Source organism: Tubulanus polymorphus, chromosome 10 (genome assembly GCF_964204645.1).
Source record: "Tubulanus polymorphus chromosome 10, tnTubPoly1.2, whole genome shotgun sequence".
NCBI classification, from domain to species: domain Eukaryota; kingdom Metazoa; phylum Nemertea; class Palaeonemertea; order Tubulaniformes; family Tubulanidae; genus Tubulanus; species Tubulanus polymorphus.
In genome coordinates this window covers 11,390,163-11,401,090 of record NC_134034.1, presented here as the reverse complement: position 1 = coordinate 11,401,090, position 10,928 = coordinate 11,390,163, and the positions used below count along the sequence as shown (strand labels likewise).

Here is a 10,928-nt window from a genome sequence, read left to right as displayed (position 1 = left end):
TTCGACGCAATATAAATATATAAATGAATAAATCAATTACCATTATCATTATCAATCATTAGGCCGAAGAGAAATGATACCTTGTTGGGTTATAGTTCAATAAAATTGATAATCAGTTCATTTCTATAACTACCGGGTCTGATTTCGAAAGCCTGGTCATGATTTAAAAATGTACAGGGTAGATAGGTGGCCGGCCGGGTCAACCATTATTCCACTATATCGACCATTTCCCATTATGAAAATTGCCCGACGCTTTGCAATCATCTAAATTAAATTCACTAAAGACTCTATTGGTGTCCAGATCGGTGTTCGATGGTTCCTACTAATTCGTCCATTAGCAACACTCGATCTACGGCTCCAAAAAGCAACCTCAGTCAGACATCTGCAAACATTCAATCTTTAAAGCATTCATCAAAAAGAGATCGTCTACTAAAGACATCACATTCCAGTATTGTATAATGAAGATACAACCTATTTCATTATTGGATTCCACGACTAATGTCAATGTCATTCCATAAATACATAATAAGTCGATTGTAAAATACTACGTTGAAAATCTACATACGGAATGAAGCCACTGTATATCAAAATATCTAGTATCTGATTTGTTTCTGTTATTCTTTAGAAAAGTTTTATTATTTGGCTACATTTGAACAGAAAAAAAGAAAGAAGTTCGCTGTGCATGAGGTATATATTCATGTCCAGTGTCTGGTGTTTGTAGTTCATTTTCAAAATGTCTCATATGATGTCCTGAACACATGCGAAGTATGGACGCTTAGTTTTAGAAAGTTTGCCTATAAAATGTCATCGAATGTCTGGTGTTTCTGTAGAGCCTGCAGATTGATGCGGCGGATCATGATTCTAACACTGTCCCAGACTCTATTTACACTTTGTTAAAGCTGTTCGAAATTTTTTGTTGACGATGAAATAGATGAAGAAATTGACGAACGAGTCGATTTGACTCAGTAACAGTCCGTACAAACGCTCGTCAGATATGGGTGCCGCGTCCCAACCTTGAAGCAAATAAACAATGTAACGTACCTGCAATGTGGCGGATGGCGTCTCGAATAAGAAGAAAGCTAAAACAACCAAACCGATTGTTCTAGTTGCTTTCACTATAGACTGGGAGCTGTCTTTGCTATCTGCCGAGTCTGAGCGACTTTGTCTTTTAAGATACCTTATCATGAAAACCAGGATGATCAGATTTATGGCAACCAGTGCCAAAAATGGAAATAGAAATACGAATATTATTAATGACATTATCTTAACTGTCCCCAACATTAGCGTGGTACCATAGGTATAATTGCTGGGCCACTGTAAATAGATGTAGTGACATGTTGGCCTCTGTTCAATTTTTTTCACAACAAATTGGTGGTAGTTGCCACAGATAATGATGACGTAGAGCGCAAAAGTAAGACGACGTATGTATGTCTTGGTGAGCCAGAGTCCGGATTTTAACGGGAAATAAATAGCGATGAGACGCTCAAGACTGAGCATTACCACCAACCAATTCCTGATCATCATCACAGTATCTTTCAACGGGATAAGTATGACGTCGATTTCTGGAAGATATCGATTCATTCCCTCATACTTATAATACTCCCCAAAACGTAGATAACCCCATAGCAGCCCGACGCTGAGCATCGGCATCGATATCAAAAGAAATAAAGCGTCCGCGACAGCGAGCATTTGTAGAACATAGTAACCAGAATTAAACGGAAATTTCCTTAATACACAATAACAAATAACATTCAAAATGAACCCGATAAACTGTATTGGAAAACCTATGATTGTCTCATAAATCATATTAGATTCTGTTGAGACATTTATCTTACAACCTCGCAGAGGATTGATCGTCGACGTAATTGATGATGTATTCATATCTGCCGAACTAAAACACCTCACAAGTCCAAATAATGTGCAGAATCTTACTATGATAATCCAAGGTCCAGTCGAGGGATTTAGTAAACGGTGTCAAAATGACAAATTAAGTCGTGAACTGTCAGCAAGATGAGACAACAGGTCACAAATTCCGCTCTTGTGCATCAAATGGTTTTCGTCGTATGCGTGGTTTTAATCAATTCACTGGAAGATCGGAGAACTTCATGAAACATTCTCGATTCACTAGCTCTCCAGGTTGATAGAGATCAGTTGAAACTATTCGGGGAGCTCCTGTCGACCGATTCACAGTTCTCTGGATAAACACACCCCGTAGTTACTCTGCAGCTCGGTACTAGACGGTAATCACCCGGTTTTACACAAGTTGGTGACGCCCAAACGTATGAAGAAGTAGAATATAAAGTATATATTTCGAAATATTTCTAAAATTGCACGATCGCAAATGCGTCATACAAACACACCCCGTAGTTACTCTGCAGCTCGGTACTAGACGGTAATCACCCGATTTTACACAAGTTGATGACACCCAAACGTATAAAGAAGTAGAATATAAAGTACATATTTCGAAATATTTCGAAAATTGCACGATCGCAAATGCGTCATATCAAAATCTACCTTTTATACTTATGTATATATATATTTTCAATCGAGTGGGGATGACTATATTCGTATGCGACATGGGTGTTTTGGTCTTGTGAATTTGAGCGCGGATTAGTGAGGTATTAATTTTCTAAAATCTTATCTTATGATTAGAATTAACCTATCGCTTTATCCAGAACAATCTATATCGAACCTTTTCCGTTATGAAAACTGCCTGACGGTTTTCAGTCGTTTAAGTTAAAGGACGTACTACATGTGTGTGTATGCGTTAGGGGGGGGGGGGGTTGGAGGTGCGGCCCTACCTGCTGCAAATGTTGGGTTCGACCAACTGGCCAAAATGGCTTGTGATGAACCGGCTTCGATTTCCGGATTATCCTTGAAAATGCCTGAAAAAAATACAACATCATTCTTGTAGAATTGATGGAACTGATAACGCACTAGAGCCGGTATCGTTTATTCCCCAGACGACACTGTTTTAGGGATTCGAACCACGAACTCTATGGCCGACAAAAACAATAGTTATTCTAAAAAAAGTATTTACTTTGGCATTCAGGAACGGCGAATTCCAAACCGGAAGAACAAGTTTCTGTCACGGTACGACTTCCGTCGGCGAATTGATAATTTGCTAAACACGAAATTGTGCAGGTCCTGAAAACGAGAGAAAATCACAATCAAATTGAAATTGAAAAATATGTTTTTCTTTCCTTTACGGTAGAAATTATATCTAAGCGGTAAGTATAAATAACAGCATTCCAGCGCTTTAATCTAGACTTACAAAAATATCATATCAGTAAATTTTCGATTTAAAAGTCCGATTGTTAATGAAAAATTCAAATTCGATAAAATGTGTTAAAAAAAATACCAAGCTTTAATGCATCCATAAATGGCTTTATCAAACAGGGATCAGTTGTAGAAAATTCGGTTAAAGATAACTGTCCGACGAATTCCGCGGTCACAATAGACTTTTAACTCAGGGACGAATTCAATGGCAGGGTGCTGGGAGTGCGACTGCCCTAAAGGTATCAACTTGCCCAGAATTTAAAAGCAAAATGAAATACATTTAACTGATACAAAAAAAAACGTTTAAATAAATAAACATATTCTCCGTATTTCCACAAATGATTTTATTTTTTCCGATGAGTTTTTTTCGGAGTGCCCTTTTGATTATAGGATATGCCCTGGTATTTTGGGGGGTGCACCCCTCCGCCCCTGTAATCATCACAATGTCAAGTATCCACTTGTTGCTGTTGTTTTTGTAACTGTTGCGAGGTGGATTAAGCTCTGAGCTAAAATTTGTTCTAATTCATTTTCAATGACTCAACCCCGTGTCAAATCTTAATTCACAACTGTGGAACTGTGGATCAATAGGTGGTGAACTGATGACCAATAGGTGGTCAGTTCAAAGTTCAGATTCCAGTCAAATCATTACTGCGACCAGCCTCGCAGACTGTAGCATCACCAGGCTGGTTTTAGTGAAAGGTCCGCTTTGATGCGTATTAATTGCTCGGTCACCGAAACTCAGTGTTGCGAAAAACAATCATAGCTTTTCAGACATTTCAGAGACACTTTCTACTTCTCACTACATACTTCCACCGACCGAAATATCGTGTCAAGTTTTCTTTGTAAATTCCGCGTGTTATTATCATAATACTCATGATTGTCATCACAATAATTGTCACCTTGCGTTTCGTCGATACGTACCCAAAACTGGAATCACCATCACAGTTTATTTCACCATTTTCAGGCGGATCAATAGCCGAACAATCAACCTCTAAAAACAAACAGAAAACAGCCGAAATTTGTATTCAGATTATAGTTTTTGTGTAAAAATCTTTAAGTTACATTTCCTGATAGCATTAGCGGAAATGTAGGCCTATGTATTGTTTAGGTTTTATGATAACCAGGGCCTAGCTGGACACTATAAAAGTTTATTTAGATTAAAGACCAGACTAAGACAATTTTGGTTCTATAGTCAAACCTACATATTAATACCGAAGCTTGTTATATCTAAGACCATCTTAGTTCGATAGCCAGTCTAATAAGTTAATACCAGTCAAGGTCATTTCGGTTATATAGCCAATCTAACGACTTAAAACCAGTCTAAACTCTATTTGATTTTGAAGCCAATCTAAAAACTTAAGACCAATCTAAGCTCGTTTTAGTTCTATAGCCAATCTAACAACTGAAGACCAGTCTAAGACCGGTCTAAGTTCTATAGCCAAGGAATACTACGAATCAATCAGAAACAAAAATGGTACAGATGTTCACGTAAACATAATTTCCATATTCAAATGAGCTATTTGAATATTCAAATACGTACGATTTATCATTGCTCGTCTGGCGAGTACATGCTGCTCACGTATTGGTACCGACTCATCTGACGTGGAAGACTTTCTGAAATAAGTAGATATTCCAGTTCTTGAATATAATATTTTGTAAATATGTTTTAGAAATAGTTTTGAAACTTTCATTAAAAAAACACTAGGCATACAAATGAATTGTTTATAAAGTATATTGTATATATACTTCTTGTATCAGCTGTCTTGAAATTTTTGATTTCAAACAAAATCGTTAGAACTGGGTTCAGAGACAAATTAAAGCCACGCAACTGTGGAACTGGACCCAGTGTCAAATTAAATCCACACAACTGTGGAACTGGATCCACAGTCAAACTGACACGCATGTGGAACTGGGCCCAGAGTCAACTTAAACCCACACAACAGTGGAACTGGATCCATAATCGAATGAAACCCGCGCAACTGTAAGATCCACAGACAAATGTGGAACTGGCTAGAATCAGTATTAAATTCTTCTTACCGGACGCTTTGGTAGATAACAGTAGCGACCAATGCGCAGGCAATGAACGCCAGTAAAACACCTTTCTTCATTTGTTACTGTTTTTTTTCTTGTTATTCCTCTGTTGAGAAAGAGAGAAAAAAGAGAGAAAACAATCATTTACATAAATACGTAATAATGACCCGTTAAATCAATTTTGATGATAATAATGATGATAATTTGATAATGATTTATTTTCTTGAGTAGCGCAATATCTAGAGGGTAATCTCTGAACTTTATATAACATTTATAGAAAATAGATAAAAAATGTGCAATCATTGGTGAAATACTCGACATTAATTAACAGTACGAATGATATCAATTTGTTAAAACCATTAAGACAAATAGGTTCGTTAAAAACATATGTTTTCATATTTGATTTAAAAAAGTTTCGAAGTGTCATTTATTAATTAGTTTGCGTAAGGTAGCTGATTAGGGACATCGAACATAATTTTCATTTGTAGCCGCCGGTAAGTGACCAAAAGAAAATTGTGACGATCATTTTTTACGGCACGAAATAACAATCATATCTTGATGGTGAATTTTATGTCCCTAATCAACCCAGCCACAATATTTTACTAGAATTATGTGAATTTGAAGATTTATTTATCTGAAGCCACAAAGTTTCAATTCAATTCTATATTAATCAACATCAATGCATATACATTACAGATACATGCTACAAGTCCTAAAGACTTTATAAGCAATGATAATTAGTTAATTGAAAAATTACAACGGCATTGAACAGGTTAATGTAAATCTGATGATATCTTCTAAAACTTCAGGGGCGGACGTCGGAAAACCCTGTTAGCCTAACCGTGGTTAGTGGCTTTTCCGTGGCTAGGCTAACCAGCTTAAAACAAGAGGCCGCACGAAGACAATATTGTTAGCTAACAGCGTTTTCCAGCACTCATGCCTAACCACAGTAGGCTTTTCCTGCGGCCGCCCCAGAATAATAAACTCAAAATTGTATAATCGTTCTTCATTGTGTAATAAATCCTACTTCTAAAACCGATTGATAAAAAACACCTACCTTTCACGATAACCAGTTAACGTTTTCGTGTCTGTATATATATCGGCGCGGGTCCAGCTCGCTTCGATTCGATAAGTTACTTAAACATATATATCTGGCCCTACGTTTAGCGCGCCGTTTTTGTACCGTGTTTCGTATGATAAAGTTTCCAACCAGACTATACCGACTCGAACGACGAACGCCTCATCTGGAGCTATCCGATGAATCGTCGAAAATTAAAACAGCTGTCTCGCTGGTGGGTATAGGACAACAACAATTCCGTCAAACAGTTTGTGAATTGGGCCGGCGATAGAGATCTTACACTCCGGCGGAAATGGTATCGATCAACATTTAGCTGTAAAATTCGTTTGTATTCAAGTTATATACGGGGTAGATTTACGAATATTCTACAACCTAAAAGCGATAAGTTCATCATCAGGCCAACTAATGTCGTCAGAGTCAAGTTTTTAAAGTTCTCCGATGCGTACGGCCTGCCCACGTCGTGCTCTCAGGATTCCACCCACAGTCAGGTGCCCGCATTCAAAATCAGAAAACGAACGATATGTATAAGCTTATATGATACAACGAACTCGAATCCCAATTCGTATCATCACTTTTAAAATTCGAACAAAAAATCTTAAAATCGTTGTATCATAGAATACGTATCAATTAGATTTTTTGAACTTAAAATATCATCAACATAATCATATATAACATTCCCAATTGATTCGGGTTGCAGAAGTTGAAAAATCTGGGACAATTCAAGTTTGATTATTTTCAATTCTTCCTTAGATTTATCAGAAGTCTAATACTTTTTGAAACAATCTTAGTTCTAAAACATCTTAATAAAGTATAGGCTAATTGTGTCACGTAGAGGGACCCCAATATTTGTCTATTAAGCCTTTTAAATGAGTATTGAGACAAATTCAAAGGTGTATCTAAAAATTGGTATACGTGGATTCAACACAAATCAACTTTTGCTGCTCTGAATAAACCATTGTTGGTAATCGCCATTCTGGCACTTTTTGTACTGTTTCTTGGACGAAATGTAATGTCTCACACTGGCGGAGCCATATGAACGAAATCAATTTGATCATTCGAAATTATTATCGGATCGTTGACATCATCTGCCACCGTCGACCGAAAATTATCAATGAACAACAACATGATTGTGTTTGGCACATCGATGTGAATGCATCAAACGCAATCAATATTGTCAGAGTAACAATGATATAACTTCCACAAAATAGAGATACATAATTAGCCTCAGCGTAGGGCAACATTAAAATCCGGTCTCAATCCCCAGCCCATTGTAAAAAACCGGGCTACAAAAGAGAGATTCCTTTTGGTTTCAAAGAAAGGATTCGAATTTCATTGATCGGAGTCGGTTAAAGAACACTGACTGAATTGATCGAAGAAATTAAATCGACTAAGAGTTTTAAAGATCTTCGTGAATGTCGTCTCGTCGAGGGCACATGCGTGGGAAATTGTGTTATTTTCGATGAAAGGGAGATATTTTCTTGATAAGGAAAATCGTATAAAAGTTTATCAAGTGAATAGAGCATGACGGCCACCACATTAGATGGACATCAAGATTCTACATCAAGATTCGATGCCGAAATAACACCTTCAGCGAGTTAGATTGCCGCCGCAATGTAATAGATAGAATATTTAAGTCCAATTTCATTTTGTCAGATCGGGAGAAAGTGTCCTTCCTCGAGGGCGAACGGTCATTTTATTTCTAATTGGAAGTGGGTGTCTATATCATTCCTCTCCAATATCGTTTTTCTGAGTACTGGATGTATTTCTTGGGGCCGCAGAATCCCAAAATCCTGAGTCACTTCTATCATCGAAGTTAGTTCACAAAATCACCGTCGATGTTATTTCTAGGAGCAGCACATGACAGTCAAGATCTAACACGAGCACTATTCCTACTGTGGCACGCGAGTAGATGCCATTACTCGCGTGCCGCAGTAGGAACCCGTAGTTGGATGGCAGCACTTGACGGTATCAACAGTCCCGTACGCCGGCTCGGGTGGGAAGGCATCGATATATTACGGTTTATTTGCTGTTTAAAAGCGATCATATCTGCTGAAAACTGTCGAATTTTACTCCTGATTGTAAGACGATTCTTTAATAATTTTGTGAGCAGAAAACCTCACTTTTCTCGATAAATAGACGTGTAAGATATGACAACCAAGATAAATTCAATCTAATTTTATTCAATACGGAAAATAGGATTCAATGAAAATTGATGTTTCGCCCAATTTCAGACACAAAATCTAAATCATGTTAGCGAATCCAGTTTAAGTGACTCTTAAATGGCAAAGTATCTTTTGTTTAAGTAAAGCAAACAAAAGTAAAATTTAGCAAAAATGGTGACCAAAACATCTGTCTTATTCCTATCGCCCTCTAAATCCTTTACAATACATAAAAGGTAGCTTTTTACTAATCTGTTCTCGATTCTTACAACAGGTTCAACTCGGGAAGAATTTTCGAAAAAGATGAATTCAGCGGCGGTGAGATTCTATAAGAAGTATATCCAGCTATTTGCCGGGGCCGGTGTGTGCGGTATCTGCTGTGCTTACTGTTTACCCCACACGGCATTGATCGAACGTTACAAATCGTTCTCTCAACTTTATCCAAACGGTTTCGAGGCGAAACTCGACGATCATACGAAGGATTTAGTCCAACAGGTAATTTGGTTGGGTTGGGGGGGAATATCCAGATGTAGGGTTCAGATTAGGGGGAGGCACGTCGTAAGCGGTGTTCAAAACTTGATATTTTGGCCCCAGGACCCAGCCCGAATTATCCCCCTGGCCCAGTTCAGGCTCTGTTTGACCCTATCGTAACAAACCAAGGCCTTGATGCCCAAGTCCCAGTGTGCCCCTGGATCTGGCTCAACCTCTTGTTAACCCTTTCAGTGCTGACTAAGTAACACCCAAAGTGCTGGAGATAATTTGAAATTTTCTAGAAATTGCGCCCCAGTGTGTCGAATAATGGGTATACCGCTATAATGCGTCTACACTGCAGAGCGGTGTATCGTTAGTTACTAATATTTCACTATGTTTGACAGGTGCTGCCATCTTTCATTAGAAATTAAACTAATTACTAATTACGTCAATACACCGCGTTGCGGTGTACTAGCAATGTCCATCACCGATTTATACACCGCACTGCGGTGTAGACGCACTGAAAGGGTTAAGCTCCAGGCCGTTTTGCCCCATAGCCCTGTAGAGGTCCAGTTTTTCCCATGGCCTGTCAGTTTTATTGTATGATCCCAGGCCCCATTTCAGTCATATGCCCCCAGTTTTGTGCTAGGGCTCCATTCGATAATTCTGATTTCATTAAGATGAATTTTTTCCGATACAGATTCGGTTTTTAATTTCGAATTTCGTTCCAGGTTCACGATAAAATCCTATTGAAACCGGAACGCGAGGCGTTGATGAAAGTTTACGTCTGCTACGGGCAGGATCCGATCCACGCGGGTGCCATCGGTTTCAAGTCCGGATCGTTGTTAGGATTACCGTTGAATTTCGCGTACACAAGCGTCGACCAAATCGACCGCAAGAACATCCGCCTCGGTCGCGAACGAACCGCCGTCAAATGGGACACGTCGGCCGGCGGTCGATTCGCCGAATCGCTCATATTCAGCGACGACGCGAAACGATTCGCGATCGCGCGCGAGATTCGTTATCTCGAGAGTTTGTACGTTTACGCGAATACGTTTTTCCTAAGTTTGTTCGGAATAACGACGTACTGGTGCGGACACGCTCTGAATCAGCTCTTGGCGTTACCTCAACGCAGCTCGCTCGCGCTACGACTCTGCATGTACGGCACGATCCTCGCCGTCGGGTACGGCGTATTCGTATCGATGAAAGACGCCGTGTCGGTGCGACGCGACCGGCGCGTGGACCGACGCGCCGCCGAACTGGGCGAGGGGTACGCGCGCGGCGGAGTCGAGTATTACGAGAAATTGCTGATGCGGAACGCGGCGCTACGCGAACTCTTGGGAGCAGACGGCGAGAAGTCGTACACGCCGTACGGTAATACGACTCAATCGTGGAGACTGCCGGCGATGACGATCACGTCGCGTCTCGACCATCTACGAGAAATCGTTAGAAACATTGAACAGAAAAAGAACGAGTCTTTGGAGATGGCGGGTGTCGATCAAACCGAAACAGCGACGGATTTCAAACGAACTTGAGACTCCGCCCACGATGGTAATTAAACGACGACAAAAAATAAATCGGATTTTATTATGAATTGTTTGAGACCGATAAACCCGACTCCGCTTTCGTTGGTAATGTTTGGTTTGTAAGCGTGTAGTTTATTTAAAGGTCATTTTTGTCAAATTTCTATAAATAAAACTCAAGCCATTAGATTTATCATTGCCGCGTTGGTTGTTTGTGGAAAATGTTAATTTTCTATTCATGGTCGGTTCTGCTAAAAAGTAATGCACAGTTCTTAACTTCTTTTAAAATGAACTGAAAATCAGATTATTTCAAAGAAACGTTTTGCAAAACTGGTCCCAGATCATATATCTAGTCAGCCAGCAGCGGAGGAGTGACATTCAAAGCAT

At 39.3% G+C, this 10,928-nt stretch overlaps 1 protein-coding gene across 2 annotated transcripts; it reads left to right on the top strand.

Moving 5' to 3' along the window:
- Positions 1-8,340: 8,340 nt before the first annotated feature.
- Positions 8,341-10,719, top strand: LOC141911955 (transmembrane protein 177-like). 2 transcript variants are annotated; one of them, XM_074803077.1, is made up of 3 exons: positions 8,341-8,466; positions 8,822-9,042; positions 9,750-10,719. In XM_074803077.1, the coding sequence occupies exons 2-3, from the start codon at positions 8,851-8,853 to the stop codon at positions 10,551-10,553; spliced, it is 996 nt and encodes a 331-aa protein (XP_074659178.1). In that variant the 5' UTR covers positions 8,341-8,466; positions 8,822-8,850; the 3' UTR covers positions 10,554-10,719. The 2 variants fall into 2 exon arrangements, with proteins under 2 accessions (XP_074659178.1, XP_074659179.1); XM_074803078.1 differs by having other exon boundaries at positions 8,375-8,528.
- Positions 10,720-10,928: the final 209 nt, after the last annotated feature.

Bases quoted from the DNA above. Each gene is read 5' to 3' on its own strand.
- LOC141911955 (XM_074803077.1), top strand. From the start codon at position 8,851: ATGAATTCAGCGGCGGTGAGATTCTATAAGAAGTATATCCAGCTATTT. The intron at 9,043-9,749 runs GTAATTTGGTTG...ATTTCGTTCCAG, and splicing joins CGAAGGATTTAGTCCAACAG to GTTCACGATAAAATCCTATT.